Source organism: Simochromis diagramma, unplaced genomic scaffold (assembly GCF_900408965.1).
Source record: "Simochromis diagramma unplaced genomic scaffold, fSimDia1.1 OVJJ01000501.1, whole genome shotgun sequence".
In the NCBI taxonomy this organism is placed as follows: Eukaryota; Metazoa; Chordata; class Actinopteri; order Cichliformes; family Cichlidae; genus Simochromis; species Simochromis diagramma.
Genome location: NW_024387320.1, coordinates 6248374 through 6264655, shown reverse-complemented (window position 1 = coordinate 6264655; position 16282 = coordinate 6248374). Strand labels below are relative to the sequence as shown.

General features: G+C 41.9%; 1 protein-coding gene across 3 annotated transcripts; it reads left to right on the top strand.

Moving 5' to 3' along the window:
• The first annotated feature begins 3846 nt into the window (after window positions 1-3846).
• Window positions 3847-16082, top strand: med14 (mediator complex subunit 14). 3 transcript variants are annotated; one of them, XM_040005614.1, is made up of 29 exons: window positions 3847-4280; window positions 4756-4782; window positions 4895-5000; window positions 5097-5270; window positions 5380-5509; window positions 5609-5737; window positions 5860-5967; window positions 6811-6943; window positions 7038-7188; window positions 7301-7412; window positions 7710-7835; window positions 7972-8050; window positions 8373-8532; window positions 8660-8854; window positions 9014-9148; window positions 9256-9332; window positions 9448-9596; window positions 9849-9995; window positions 10097-10341; window positions 11479-11748; window positions 12157-12406; window positions 12872-12994; window positions 13223-13399; window positions 13534-13772; window positions 14196-14375; window positions 14550-14657; window positions 14794-14919; window positions 15049-15238; window positions 15367-16082. In XM_040005614.1, the coding sequence occupies exons 1-29, from the start codon at window positions 4105-4107 to the stop codon at window positions 15438-15440; spliced, it is 4296 nt and encodes a 1431-aa protein (XP_039861548.1). In that variant the 5' UTR covers window positions 3847-4104; the 3' UTR covers window positions 15441-16082. The 3 variants fall into 3 exon arrangements, with proteins under 3 accessions (XP_039861548.1, XP_039861547.1, XP_039861549.1); XM_040005613.1 differs by having other exon boundaries at window positions 9448-9608; XM_040005615.1 differs by lacking the exon at window positions 12872-12994 and having other exon boundaries at window positions 9448-9608.
• The last annotated feature ends 200 nt before the right edge of the window (window positions 16083-16282 follow it).

Sequence of the window (16282 nt, the reverse complement as noted above, 5' to 3'; positions counted from 1 at the left end):
TGAACTGTCTAAGGCAAGCTTTCATGTCATTTCTGTCTTTTCTGGAGACCTAGTCCCAAAGACTACTTCGGGAATAGTTCTTCAGGCATCTTGAAGGACATTCAAAGCTCTTTTTTTAGATGCTAACTGCCTTTTCTTCTGTTCTCTGTCAAGATGATCCCACACTGCTTCAATACTGTTGAGGTCTGATAGTGTTCTGTTGTGCCTTTGTCTATGTAGGTATGCTTTTACTGCATTGGGAGTGTGTTTGGGATCACTGTCATGTTGAAAAATTAAGCCAATTAGATGCTTTCCAGATGATATTGCATGGCGGATCAAAATCTAATAGTACTTTTCTTCATTATCTCATCAATTGCAACAAGCTCTTTAAGTACACTGGCTAAAATACAGTCTCCAAACCATGACAGAGCCTCCACCCTGTTTTACAGTTGGCTGTAGACACTCAGTCTCTCCTGACCTCTTCTGTACATACTGGTGATGAGTTCAAGCAAAAATTTCACATTTGGATTCATCGCTGCATACGACCCACTGCCACTGATTTCCAGTTGTAGTGTAATTTTTCTTCCTGTTTCCATTCATGAAGAATGGTTTCTTGATAGCCACACATAAACTGAGATCATTTCTCATGAGGCTTCAATAAACAGTAGACAGATCAACTGAAAGGTCAGATGCATCTCTCACGCCCTGTGTCAGATCTTTGCTGGATCTTTTTCTTAGATATTTTTAGGCCTGCCACTTCTTCTTTTGTACTCCACTTGTCCATTTTCCCCAGATTTTTTGAAGGACGCACTGCATAGCAAGCTTAGATATGGCAAGTTTTAGAACTACAAACATTGAAAGGCTTTCAGAATGCCTGGGGAACTATTGCTTAAGACCACTTTAAAAATGACAAGAAAGTCTGGCTTTTTGGAAGGACAATATGTGGAGTGGCTCAAGACTTATACACAGTACACTGTGACTGAAGAGAATTCAAATCAAGAAACATTTTTGCAAATGCATACTTCATATATTAAAGTATATTCAGGCCTGGTTCCAGGATCTTTTAAATGTTATGGCAATGGTAGGGACCAAGAACCAGTGAAAAGGAGTCTGAAGGGAATTTAAACAAAAAATCTATCAGAAATTAATACAGGACTGAAAATTGAGTTGGAAAACACTGAACAGGTTTTTTCATACACCTTTACAGTGCCCTGCATCGTAAATGTGTACGTGAACAACACATTAGCACAAGACAAGATTTCTTGTGAAAGCTCCACTGAAGAATGAAGCTTGATTGTGTATAAGTTAACAGCCCGCATTGTGAGCAAAACAGGGATTACATTTGTTGAAATGTCATCTTTAAACCCTTGGTCTAATAACAATATGGCTGTTTAATTATCTGGCCAGTCTTTCAAAGGTCAAGGCAGCAGACCAGCCGATGAATTCTCTGATTACCTCCACCCCAGTACACATGATGTCACGTTAAATAGCATGAGAGATGGAAAATTACAAATTTAGAAGAAGAATTCAGATCCCTCACATAAGTAAAAGTTATATTATAGCTATATTACAGTGTAAAATCATAAAAGCAACAGTTGCAGGCAGTAGAAAGGTTTCTTCCTTGAACTTATAATTTTAAATGTTAGCCTTGAATATGCAGGATAGTAATTTGAATAAACAAATTAATTTATCAATATAAGCACCACATTCGTCACAGTTTTACTGTTGCATTCGAGTGCCAATAATGGGATAGCAAGATATACTCCAAACAAGCACCGCGTGGTATTTTTCCATGGTGAGGGTCAACCTTGTTAACATATTAACCTTAACTAAAACAGCAAACAAATCTCACAGGTTTGTTTCCAGTTTGATCAACAGCACACTTCTTTCTGTTTTGTCAGTGTGCACTAATGCAGCATTCTGACCACACTGTTGCTGCATGCAAAAGAGGTCCTGGTAAGAGAGATGTAGATGCAAGTAGGTGGGGAGAGGTAACAGTAAATTACAGAGACAGCTGATAAAAAATATACAATTATCAATATAGCTGTAAGCAGCAGTGAGGGGTAAAAGCAGTTCAGCAGGGCCCAGTTGCCATGGCAGCTTGACTGTGTAGCTGTAAGCACTAACTGAAAAAGAAGGGGGTCATTTTTTTATCATGCTGTACAGGCCAAGTGATGAAAGATGTGTTGACAACTACAGGAAGATGTTGAGAGAAAACACAGAAATCAAAGCACGAAACAGCTTAAATGACCCCACCTCCAACGTGACTGCTTCACTGCTGTTTAAGCTGGCTTTCACAGACAAGGCGTCTTGAAGACTCACCTGATAACATTTGTGTGCTTTATATGTAAATTGTCTGTGTGTGGCTTAATGCAAGGGATAAGGCATATAAGGTTCAATAGCTACATGCATATGCACCTCAAACTTTGATGCAGAGTGCTCATACAGTGCTACCTGTTTGTTATAAACAAACAGACTAAATTGCAAAGTAGAACAGAGTATATTAAATATGTGATCCAACTTCTTCAGATTCTTTATTCTGTATTTAGTGATGAGTTAAAGAAAACGTCATTGTGGATACAAATTTTGGTGACCGTTAATTTATATAGGGGCTGTATGCATGTGAGAGAGTATAAATAACAATTATACTCAATTAGATGGTGCACAAAATAGAAGAACAGATAAATATACTGACATTTATAAAATGTTTATAAGTATAACATATACATGTATATTATCCATATACAATTATATGATCAGATATCCCCTGATGTTGTTCCTACTTCATCACAGCATTGTTGTTTGTCTGGGCATTCGGTTAGCATTAGCCAAGAAGTAAGCTAATGCTATTAAAAACTAGAAAAGCTACAGGATTAACCTAAATTTGGCTAACAGCAAATTGATAATATATTTGTTAAATTGCATACATTGATAAATATAACGCTTTAAATTTTGTACATTTTGTTTCAGAAGATAGTTTTATGTAAACAAAGCTTCTTTCTTTTTTTTTTTATTTTCCCACCACATTTCAAAGCTATGACATCACGACAACACGATTGGTCAGTTGTAACGTTGATCCTGGACCAACATTTTATATGATGATGTAGGAACAACAACAACATGGAGATAACAGATACACCTATACTGCATATGCGTACATATGTATAAAAGTGCTTTTGCGTTTAAAGGATGTAAACAATAAGATTGTAAATGAGGACATTGCACATTAGCACATCTGCAGACTATGAAATGTACAGGAAAAACGGTGATCATATAAACATCTGGATATGTAAACATTTAGAGTTAAACAGGAGAATATTGCACATTACCTAAAACATTTAAAGACTGTGAAATGTTCATAACGTAGAATATATAAATACATTTATAAATATGAGATTATTTAGGTTATGTAAATATATTTATATTTCTGAGGGGTGTAAACAAGGAGAATTGAGCAGAATAATTTTGGCATTACCGCTATAAATAAGCTATTGACAGATCAAGTTCATGTAATAGATATTAGGAAGACTCTATTTATCAATCAGATATTACGAGTTTAATAGGTTAAATGAGTAGTATTAAACAGCGTTGTTTTAGTAGAATTTGTCGGAAACAGAAAAGGGCGACTTGTTCAGAATGCGTTTCGTTGTCATTAATATTTTATTATTATTATTATTAATTATAATAATTTGAGACAAAGAATTGCTTTCAAGCTGAGCCTGTTAACACGAAACATTGTGCACAGTTTTCACAGTATTGTAACAGATGTCAAACTCGTGCTTTTGCTCTGGAAACAAACACATAGACTGTGCGGTGTCCCTGTTTGTAGTTCCTCTAAGGTCTTGTCGGGGTTTTCTGTCCGACCGCCTTCTAGGCGATCAGACCCGACAGAAAAGATGGCGGCCGAGCGGCACTAACTGTTCTCTATAATGAGTTACCAAATTTTGTCTATTTGTTGAGTTTTCTTCTGGACAAGAAAAACGAGTCCGTGCGGAGAACCTCATCTGGGCAAGGACATTTTGAGGGACAGAAAAGGTTCTTTTCTGAAGCAGTTAGCTGCTACAGCAGTTTGGTGTAGCAGCTCTGGCTTCGGCGTAGCTAACAAGTCTGTCTCGTCATTGTAAAATGGCTCCGGTGCAGATCGGCTCAGACGGGCCGCTCGTTCACGTCGGAGGTATGATTGTTTCGGGTCCACAGGCACCAGCGCTCGGTGCCCCGGGTACACCGGGGGTCCGACTCAGCATGCTTATTGAGTTTCTTCTCCAAAGGACCTACCAGGAAATCACCACACTGGCGGAACTGTGAGTAGCATTTACTGCTGCAGGCCTCAGAGCTAAGTGATGTTGACCTGGCGGGCTAACCTTCTAACTTGAGTAAACTGTGAGGATGTTCGTCTTCCAGATGCTAAAAGAAAGCCTAACAGGCTCATCAAACTGGGACCAACAGTTTTATATTTATATTCAAAGGAGCAAAAAGCTTTAACAGTAAAGACGATTAGCACAGCAGCACAGGTAACTGCTGATATGTTAAGGGCGTACATGTAAACAATACATGGCTATAGGAATATAGAGCCAGGATCGGTGATTATGTTTGGAGATGAATATCTGATTGCTCCCATAGAGTTAATATATTAGTACCCTTTGACCGAAATACTATTATGAATAATGTTTTCATTGTAAAGAGCAAGGATACATAATTTGATCATTTGACAGGACATAGGTCTTGAGTTCAAGAGCTTAATAAATGATGCTTAAAGATCTTTTGTTGCTCTTCCAGGCTGCCCAGAAAAACAGACATGGAGAGGTATGTTTGTTTTCTCACATTTCATTCATTCATTCTCCTTTATCCACTCACACATTCAGTTACTGTGTCATATTTTAAAACCCATAACAAAAGACTGCTGTTCCCACCTTAGGAAAATCGAAATCGTTCAGTTCGCCAGCCGGACTAGGCAGCTGTTCGTCCGTCTCCTGGCGCTGGTGAAGTGGGCGAGCAATGCAGGCAAAGTGGAGAAGTGTGCGGTATGTTGTGTGTGTGGATTAGTAAAATTATTATTAACATTCATTCTGGTCATCAGAGCACTAAATTAAGTTATGCTGAACTCTCCATGGTAACAGATGATCTCCAGCTTCCTGGACCAGCAGACCATCTTGTTTGTAGACACAGCTGATAGACTGGCATCACTGGCCAGAGAGGCCCTGGTGCATGCTCGTTTGCCCAGCTTTGCCATCCCCTTTGCCATCGATGTGCTCACCACTGGGTCGTACCCGCGTCTGCCCACCTGCATAAGAGTAAGTCTTGGACTTCTTTCCCTGCATGAAATGATGGATGTAGCTAAAACTTGCTCTCTTGAAGCTTTTTGGTATGTGAGCTCAACTGTTTCTGTGTCTATTTGCTTAGGATAAGATCATTCCTCCAGACCCCATCACCAAGGCAGAGAAGCAGACCACTCTGAACCAGCTTAATCAGATTCTACGACACCGCCTTGTCACCACAGACTTGCCACCTCAGCTAGCAAATCTCACAGTCGGTAAGCAGTTTGCGTGGTGTTTTAACTGGCACCATTCTCATGTCTTAATCAGATTATTTTCATCTGTGCTGAAAAGATCTTGTGTGTGTGTTTATGTAGCTAATGGGCGCGTAAAGTTTCGTGTGGAAGGAGAGTTCGAGGCCACCTTGACCGTGATGGGGGATGACCCTGATATTCCCTGGAGGCTGCTGAAGTTAGATATTCTGGTGGAGGACAAAGAAACTGGAGGTAAAGGGACAGGGGGGCACTCACTCACTCCAACACAAACTGATTGATAATGTACTCGAGTGCTAATGGACTCAACTGGTTTGTCTTTCTGTCACATCCCCCTTCCCGCTCTATTGTAACAGATGGCCGAGCCTTGGTCCACAGTTTGCAGGTGAACTTCATCCACGAGTTGGTCCAGGCACGTCTTTGTGCTGATGAAAAGCCTCTTCAAGACATGTACAACTGCTTGCGTATCCTTTTTTTCCTTTGTATTTAACCATACACATACACATGCACATTTACACATACAGAAAATGTGTTTGTGTGTGTATGTCCTGCCTGCATCCACTTGGCTTTTATCCCAGTCTGCTCTCAACTGCTGCAGTAGGGCGGGAGTGTGTGTCGGAGCATATAGAGTATTGACCGGTCAAGCAGATGAGTGTAGAATTCCAATGAGAAACACAGCTGCAGGAGTGAATCCTGTGTAGTCCCCCCTTCACTAAAACAGCCTTTTGTTAATGACAAGGAAAGAGCAGCACTGTTCTGACTATAGCGAGGTCACCCATCCAGGTCAGGTGCTTCAGTATTTTAACCTCCCTGAGAGATGTGGGCTTGTTAAAGTCACAGTGAAGAAAATAGTCCTTTTCTTTGTTCAGTTTTCTGCAAAATACAAGTATTATGTTGTCAACCTGAAAATCACTTGAGCGAGCATATGTGTAGATGATATCTTGTAATAGTGCCGATTTGTTCCCATGTGTCAGACAGTTGTAAGTCTTTGGTTAAGTGTAGCTTAAATGCAGAGAGGTTAAAAAAAAAAAACTGTTAGTGAGCAGTATTCACACTTTAATCAGAGTCCTTAATCAAGCATGCGAGCTGAGCACAACTGTGCTTATCACAATGCTAATCAGTACATCTCTGCTCCGCCTTTTCCCCCCAGCATGTCAAAGAGCAGTCTGTATGAGGCACAGATACCTCTTTTACTACTGGACTGTGTGTTTTGAATTTTAATGGGAAGATGGGTACATCACTCTACCTCTACCCACCTGGCCCGGTATTTTCCCACGGTGTGTTTTCTTTAACCTCATTGTTGCCAGACTCCTTCTGTTTGTCGCTACAGCTAGAAGTGCTCCACTCTCAGACTCTGATGCTGATCAGAGAGCGCTGGGGAGACCTGGTGCAGGAGGAGAGATACGTGCCAGCGAAATACCTCACACTCTCTGTTTGGAAGTAAGAGCTTATAAGCGGCCCTCACATGCGTGAACACATGAACAGTCACACAGAGAGAGGCTGAAGCTGATTTTTTTTTTTACTGTTTCTCCAGTCAGCAGGTTTTGGGTAGGAAAACGGGTACAGCATCAGTACATAAGGTCACTATCAGGATCGACGAATCAGATGGATCGAAGCCATTACAAATTTCTCATGAGCCCCCTCTCCCTGTCTGTGACTCCAAATTAATGGACAGAGCAATGAAGGTGAAATGCACACAAATATCAGTATTTTCACTGTTTTACAGTACAATTACCTTCCAGTTTAGTATAACTTTTCCCCCTCTCTACTTTTTTTTTTTTTTTTTTTACATTTTAGATTGATCACCTGTCAGTGGAGAAGCTTTTGATTGACAGTGTGCATGCCCGGTCACATCAGAAGCTGCAGGAACTGAAGGCAATTCTAAAGACCAGCAATCCCAGCGACAACTGTGTGCATCCACTCCTCATTTTTTATTTATTTATTTATTTTTAATCCCTTCAAACGTGTTTATTTAGCAAAGCCTTTCAAACTTCTGTTTCCTTCTATCAACTGCAGCCAGACTTAATCAGCAGGCTGCAGATAAGACTGATGAGTGTTTGTGGTCATGAGTTAAAAAAAACTTAGAGAGGTTGTCGTTCACACATCCTTCATTCTCCTTCTGTCAACTAGTATCTGCAACCAGTCCTTTGAGTCATTCGCAGTGAAAAGACGCACACTTAAATGTTTGTTTGTTTGTTTATTTCAGCATTCATCGAGACTGCTTTACCTACACTTGTTATTCCAATACTTGAGCCCTGCGGCCGCTCAGAGTGTCTACACATTTTCGTAGACCTGCACTCGGGCATGTTCCAGCCAATGCTGTATGGGTTAGGTAAGCTTGTGTTGTATTACAATAGGAACATGTATTTATTTAATGGTAATGTGGATCACATTATTTGAATGAGCCTACACCTTTAACCCTTTGTTGAAGATAAAACCCTAGGTGTGCTTTCTCTCTCTCTCTATAGATCAGTCCATATTGGATGACATTGAAAAGACCATCAACGATGATATGAAGCGCATCATCTCATGGCTTCAGCAACTGAAGTAAGTCCACATCAAACAGAGATACAAGTCAGAGCAGTATATCTTTACAGCTAACAGAACAAAATGTTGTTAGCACACATTAAAGATGCAAATGCACAAAGGAGTCAGTAGTAGGAGATGGAGTCTGACGCCTGACTGTAGCTTGTCAGAGTTGACTAATTGCAGTCAGTAGCAACACTTGGCTCAGCTGGTGGGATGATGGGTGTTGAGATTAATTGTCTGTGTTGTGAGTCTTGCACGAGTGAACAGTGATTGGTCAGTGAGTATCAGTTTCTGCAACTCAGCTCTCATGAAGACTGACACTTTCTTTCTTTCTGGCCAGGTTCTGGTTGGGAGAGCAGCGCTGCCGGCAGTCTGTGAAACACCTTCCCACTGTGTGCACCGATGTCCTTCACCTCTCCAACTCAGCTTCTCACCCCATCGGCAGCCTGTCAAAACACAGGCTCTTCATCAAGCTCACGCGGCTACCGCAGTACTACATAGTGAGTTTTTCAGCCAGTACATTACCGACAAACGTTGAGCTCGAACAACTCTGTTACTTAGATTTTTATACCCTCCTTCCAACTCTGAATCTTTTCCTCACGTCTATTTTTTTTGTTTTGTTTTTAGATAGTGGAGATGCTTGAAGTGCCTAGCACTCCCACAGCGTTGCAGTACAAGTACTCTTTCCTGTCAGTGTCTCAGCTGGAAGGAGATGATGGACCGATGTGCGCACAGCTTCTGCAGCATTTCAAACCCAATCTAGAGCACCTTGTGCAGGACTCGACAACAGGGAGAGGGGCTCAGCCTGGGACTAAGAGAAAGGTAGCTGCACAGACTGCTTTCATCACACACTCATTTTCTTATGTGTGGCATGGCATTGCCAGGGAAAAACATTTGTGGTCAGTTGGACACTTAAAACTGCAATTATGTCCTTTCAGTGTGGGCTATTTATTTATTTTTTTTGTTTCTGTTATTCTGTAGATTGTTGGAGACCAAGGGGAGCCAGAGCCAAAAAAGCCTAAACGGTCTGGAGAAATGTGTGCCTTCAACAAAGAGCTGGCTCACCTAGTTGCAATGTGTGATATCAACATGCCTTTTATTGGCCTTAGAGCAGAGGTACTTCAGAGTGCTTGGATACTTTGAATCATTCCCACATGTGGTGATTAGACAAGCCCAGTTTAGTGTTTTCTGGTTAATGCTGGATCCCTTTCTCTGCCTTTTAGATGTCCAACATGGAGATTCCAAATCAGGGCGTCCAAGTGGAAGGAGATGGCAGCAGTCATGCAATACGTCTAATAAAGTAATTATAATAGAGACACATATTGACACAATTTATTTTAATTAAAGTGTTATAAACTGTAGGAAAAGTGAAAACTCCACAGTGACTCCACGGTTTATTGGGCTTTCTTTTACAGGATTCCTCCCTGTAAAGGTGTAGGAGAGGAGACCAGGAGAGCTTTAGAGCGTTCCCTACTGGACTGCACCTTCCGCCTGCAGGGCAGGAACAACAGAACCTGGGTGGCTGAACTGGTGCTGGCTAACTGTCCTCTTAACAGCACCCATAGTAAGGAGCAAGGTGCACAGCATTTACAAAGTCTTATTTATATACTTTGATTTAGTCTTGAAACAACTGTAGTATTAGTATTTTTATGGATGTTGTGTCCAAATTAGATGGCAAAGACAGCAGCTGTAACTCCATAAAAGGCTCTAAACTGGAGCAAAAAAGAATAAAATGTGTTTAGTGTTTGAGAGCAAGGAATCTGTATTTTCTTCATATACCAGCTTCTAAACAACCCCATGTTTTTTGCTGTATTAGCCTCCACGCGACACGTGTATCTGACCTATGAGAACCCTCTGTCGGAGCCAGTGGGCGGGCGGAAAGTGGTTGAGATGTTCCTTAACGACTGGAATGCCATTAGTCAGCTCTACCAGTGTGTCCTCACCTTCTCTCGTGCACTGCCAGGTGAGTGCATGTTTTTTTCCGGAAAGTAAATCCCAGATTTGTATTGTCACATGTACACCTGTTTAACGTAGCTGCACATTATGATTCCCCCCCCCCTCTAGAGATGCCATCTCATTTGAGTACCTTCTCAGAGGTGCGGCTGTATAACTACCGTAAGCTGGTGCTGTGCTACGGCACCACCAAGGGCAGCTCTGTCACCATCCAGTGGAACTCCAGCACTCAGCGTTTCCACCTCGCCCTGGGAACTGTGGGGCCTAACTCTGGCTGCTCCAACTGCCATAATATCATCCTCCATCAGCTTCAAGAGATGTTCAACAAAAACCCACAAGTGATGCAGCTGCTACAGGTATACTGTGACCCAGTTACAAAATGTAACCACGGAATGAACACATGCACTTTTTGGAGCTGGATTAAGGGACGATTTGAAATTAAATAAAATCAAAAGGATGTGATTGGATTGCTTCAAACATTGGGTGTGGCTTAGTGAATGCAGCAGTGTCGTATTACATGCAGCACTGTGGTGCCGTTGAGTTGCAGTGCTTTACCCAGACCTTCAAAAGCTGTGCATTTAGTCCAGGTGGAGGAGAAATACATCAGACTGAACCATATTTATTTCTTCTATCAGTCGTACCTGATTAAAATCCAAACCCACACTGCCCACTGCGACACTGCTTTGCTTATGGAATTGTATTCAAGTTAAAAGATCTGTGCGATAAGCCTCCGCACTCCTGAACCATTAGGCTGTAGTACAATATCTCACACTTTATTATACTTAATTAAAAAAATAGAACAGAAACTGAGGATCCGGAGAGTAAGGGTGGATCAGTATCTAGGATTTTAGAATAACAGCCAAAACAAAGGCATATTTACCTACCAAAAAAAGTTGCCCAGTCTTCAGCGAGGTAACTGCATGCACTGTAACTGGATGGGGCTGCTTCAAAACGTGCCTTAGGATCCTCTAATTTATTTATTATTTTAAGATTTCTTCAGCATTAAAGTAATCCACTGCTAGTTCTCAGTACTTTGGCTGATACACCTTTAAAAAAAACAGCCGTTGATTCTCCAAACTTTATTTTCCAAATTGTAATCCTATACTGTATAAAACAGTGCCCACGTTGCTGACATGGTGTAACTGAATTTAGCAGTTAAAACTCAACCTGCCAATCAGAGAACACTTACTTTGAAAGTGACCACTCACATTACTTCCCTTCCTTCTTTGAGCGACGCCCCTCAAACTGTCAGGTGAGAGTCATTGACGAGGAGAATTCAGGTTTGAGAGCAGAGCTGCTGGTGAAAGTGAAACCTGCAGCACAAGCCAAGTAGACACTCTCGTGAGTGTAATACTTGCTTTGCGTCCTGATTTTACGTGTGAGGAACTGAATTTTGCGAGTGGCAGCGAATGAATAATTACCTGAAATTAATGTATTTGCTTTTTGTTTAAATGAAAAAATGTTTTTAATTTTTACATTTTCTTTCTCTCCAGGTCCTTTCAGACACACAGGCTCCTCTGAATGCAATCAACAAGCTACCTACGGTGCCCATGTTGGGCCTCACCCAGCGCACCAACACTGCCTACCAGTGCTTCTCCATCCTGCCTCAGTCACCCACACACATCCGACTGGCGTTCCGAAACATGTACTGCATCGACATCTACTGCCGAAGCCGCGGAGTGGTTGCTATCCGAGATGGAGCCTACAGTCTCTTTGACAACACTAAGATTGTAGAGGGCTTTCATCCTGCTCCAGGATTAAAGGTATGCCAGACACACTGGCACAGTAATAATGTAACAGACAATATGCAGCAGAAGTCCTTTAAGCTTAAATTATTAGTTGAACTTCCACACAAAAAGTCATTACACTTGAAGCCGTCATTACAAGCATTGTTACCTCTTGAAAGGACACTAAATATTGGATGTTAAATATTAAACCACCTGGACCATATTAGCTTTCCTTACTGTCAAGACTAGAGAAAAGGATGCCCAGCCCAGCTCTGCTGCAGGGATACGCTAAATTATCACTGTTTTTGTCTGACTCTTGCCAAGCACACAAATAAGCCAGTTTCCCAGATGTTGAATGACTTTAAAATAGATTGAGACATTAAAATGGATCCAATTCAGTGTACAGGTACTTACTTCTTAATTTATTCTCTCTCTTCTTTCTAGACATTCCTAAACATGTTTGTAGACAGCAATCAGGATGCTCGCAGGCGATCGGTCAATGAAGATGACAACCCGCCTTCACCTGTGGGTGTAGATGTTATGGACAGTCTTATGAACCAGTTGCAGCCTCAACCACAACCACAGACTATGAGAGGTGGTCCGGGAGGAGTATATCCTCCCCTAACTTCACCGCCACCCAATTATTATGCTAACGTTACTCCCTCACCATCCATGATGCCCACCCCATCACCAGGTATTTGGGCCTATTGTACACTGATTGCTTAATTGTGCCTGTGTGAATGTTGCAGTAAAGTGTTTGTGTCATATAAGCTTGTTAAGCTGCCATACAGCATTGTTTTCTCACCACACATTGTGTCATCAGCCACCCCGCTGACTTATGCATTTGTTGCAATAGCAAATTATGCCAAAAGAATGCGATTGCACAACCATGTGTGCCCATTTTAATTTTGTGAAACCATGCGATCAGTTGTTTCTCTTGCAACATGCACACCTCGCAGCCAAAAGGGAACAAAGCATGCGTTTAGTCATGCTCCTTCCATTCCCCTCCATCTCAGCCCGCCAGCCAGAGACTACAGCCCTTCCGCCCAGCTTTAGCTTGTGTGCACATGGAGTGAGTGTGTGTAAAGAGTACTTGTCATCTTTAGTCTGATGAGCCCTTTGATGTGTGTGCGTGTGTGTGTTGTGCGGATGTGTGCAGGGAACATCCATGCCTCTGGCTCCCCTAGTGGAGCTCTAAGGGCACCCTCTCCTTTCGGGCCAACCCCGTCCCCGTCTTCTTTGGGCATAGCCATGGGCCAGACCAGCTTTGCCAGTCCCCACGGTAAGCAGCAGGATAAATACTGGCCTGGTAGTAATTTTGTTCTGCTGGGCATGGGCTGGAGCGGGCTGGACTGAATATCTTTTCTAGGCTGCAGACATTAACAAGCATATGACAAATGGTCTACACAGCACGGGCACACAGTGGTTTATTTTTCATTCATCTGATTATGTTTATTGTTGTATGAGAAGTGTTAATGTGATGGTGATGACTGACTCTCCTTTAACCTAGGTGTTTTAGACCCCAGCTCTCCATATGCCATGGTGTCTCCCACCAATAGGAACCAGTGGCCAGGTTCACCCCAGGTCTCAGGGCCTTCTCCTGGGGCAAGGATCCACGGCATGTCCCCTGGCAACCCTTCGTTGAATTCACCCATTCCTGACCCGAATTCTCCACGTGCTGGGTCCAGTAAGTACTGCCTCACATTGTCTTTGTATCCTTGTATTTAAAGACAAACACTTCGTAAAAATAGAGTTTAAATATATTTTACATATATTTTTTTTAAAACTTTTTTTTAACATGTGTCTCTGTCTTTGATTTAGGTTCACAAGTCATGCCTACCAGTATGCCTCCACCCCGCAAGCTACCTCAGCGCCCCTGGGCTGCCTCCATTCCTACTATCCTCACCCACAATGCCTTGCATGTGCTTCTGCTCCCTTCCCCCACTCCCTGCCATGTGCCCGGCCTGGCAGGAAGCTACCTCTGCTCACCTCTGGAGCGCTTTTTGGGTTCAGTTATTATGAGACGGCACCTACAGAGGATCATCCAGCAGGAAGCCAATGTGAGTGACGAGCAGAGCCAAAAATCAGTCTGTTGTCTTTCATTTCCTAAATGATATCCTTTCTGCACTGTGCACTGAAAAAGTTATGGAAGCACGCAGCAAGGCCATGTTAGCCAACATGAGTTTTCTCAGTTGTAATTGGAATTGGATCATTTTCATTTTATAGATCAACATGAGTCTTTATGTTAAATTAACATTTTCTGTAAAGTGTTTTGGTATACCTAAGGATTGTAATAGATTAAACATCCTTAAATATAGGATGACACGTAAAAGACTAAACTGAAATATGAATTCAGTCATGTTGGCTATAAGAAGTCTGTATATGCAAATTCACCAACTGCCCGATTGGCTTTTTTGTTTTTGTTTGGTTTTTTTTCCCCTCCCCAGTGCAGTAATCACTGTGTCATCTTTCCTCTCCTCCAGTTAACTATCGTGAACTCTAACGAGCCGGGGGTGATCATGTTTAAAACTGAAGTGCTCAAGTGCCGTGTGGCTCTCAACCCAAATAACTACCAGACGCTGCAGCTCAAAGTCACTCCAGAAAACACAGGTCCCTGGTCCCAGGAAGAACTTCAGGTGCTGGAGAGATTCTTCGAGACCCGTGTAAGTCTTCATGTTTTTATTTATTTATTTTTTCTGAACTGATCATAAAAATGGGTAAACAATCCCTTGCTATTTTGTATCCATTAAAACATAGTTTGAATATTATATGATATATGACTAGTAACAGACACCAGCATTAATCATTAATCCATCTACTGCTGTCCTCCCTTCTAGGTTGCTGGTCCTCCCTTTAAGTACAACACTCTGAATGCCTTCACTAAGCTGCTGGGTGCACCCACTAATATCCTTAGAGATTGTGTGCGCATCATGAAGCTTGAATTGGTGAGGAACTTCTTTTATATGGAGTGTTGTTGCACATTTGGACCCCCCACCCCCACCCCTCCCCCCCTTTAACCCCCACTTAATAGTCTTTGCGTTTGAAAGGTAATGCATGAATAAGCCTTTTCTTCTCCTGCAGTTCCCTGACCAGGCTGCACAGCTGAAGTGGAATGTCCAGTTCTGCCTCACCATCCCCCCCAGCGCTCCACCCATCGCTCCTCCTGGAACCATTGCCGTGGTGCTCAAATCTAAAATGCTTTTCTTTGTAAGTCACTGCAGTGCTTTACCTTTTTGAAACATGTACTTCATTTTCATTTGATGGAAAAGAGAAAAAAAAAACATGAATATGTTGAAGCCACCTCACCCTTTGTATTTGGTCTGTTTTGTCCCACAGCTGCAGCTGACCCAGCGCATCCCGGTACCCCAGGAACCAGTGAGCATTATCGTACCCATTGTGTACGACATGGCCACAGGCCTCACTCAGCAGGCTGACATCCCCAGACAGCACAGCTCCTCTGGAGCCGCAGCACTCTTGGTCTCTAATATCCTCAAGAGGTTCAATGAGCTGCATCCTGCCAGACAGGGTGAGACTCTGCCCTCCCTCAGCTGACGAGCACTGAATAATTTACTGTACCTAAACCTTTTCCAACTGAATATTCTAATTAGATGTAAAACAGTTTTGCTAACACTGACTGTATTCTTTTCCTCCCAGGCGAGTGCACCATATTTGCATCTGTTCACGACCTGATGGCCAGCCTCACCCTTCCCCCTGGCACCCGTCAGTAGAAACGATGACGTCAAACCCAGAGCGGAAATTCAACCCAAGTCCCTTTAAAGACAGAAGACGAGCCTCACCCTTAAGCTTACTCGACGCATGAGTGTAAAAGCTGTGGTCCCGAGAGGTCAAAATCCAGCTTGCGTCCCCTTTGATACAGCCACTGGACTTTGATGTGATGAATGATTTCAAAGGGGATTCAATTTTGACAGTCTTGGAGACGGTCTTTAAGATTTGCCATTCAGGTAGACCTTAAAACAAGGACGACATTGGATGCAAATGGATATAAATGTTCGTTTGTTCTTCCTCCAGGTGCACTTGTAAACAAAACTTATGTATTGATTTTTTTTTTTTTTTTTTTTTTTTACAGAAATATGTATATTTAAGTGTTTAAAAGAATGAGGTGAGAGATTTTTCTTTTTGCTAGACCGCTGACTTGCTTTTTTTTGGTAAAAACTGATATTGTTGTAGTATCAGGAGATATTTTCCTTAGCACACTATTTAACTGGCTTCTTGCCTTTACCTTGTCATTCCTCTGCAATCTAATTTCAGACGTACACTTTGGATACTGTAAAAACTGTGATAAACTTTATAAGCCAGTTGTATTTTATTAAGAACCATTTGGAGTCCTGATTAAAGGATTTGAGACATCTTTTCTGACTTTTGGTATTTTATTTAACCAAATTCTGAGTTGGTTTGTGGTTTGAGGATTTTGCACCAGAAATGGAAAAGAATCGGGTAAGTTACCAAACAAACAAAACAACAAAAAAACGGTGTTAAAAGAAAAACTTTGCATTATTTATTCTTTTTCCTCCATTTGGTGTTTTTTCATGGTGACAGAGAGCACGGTCTT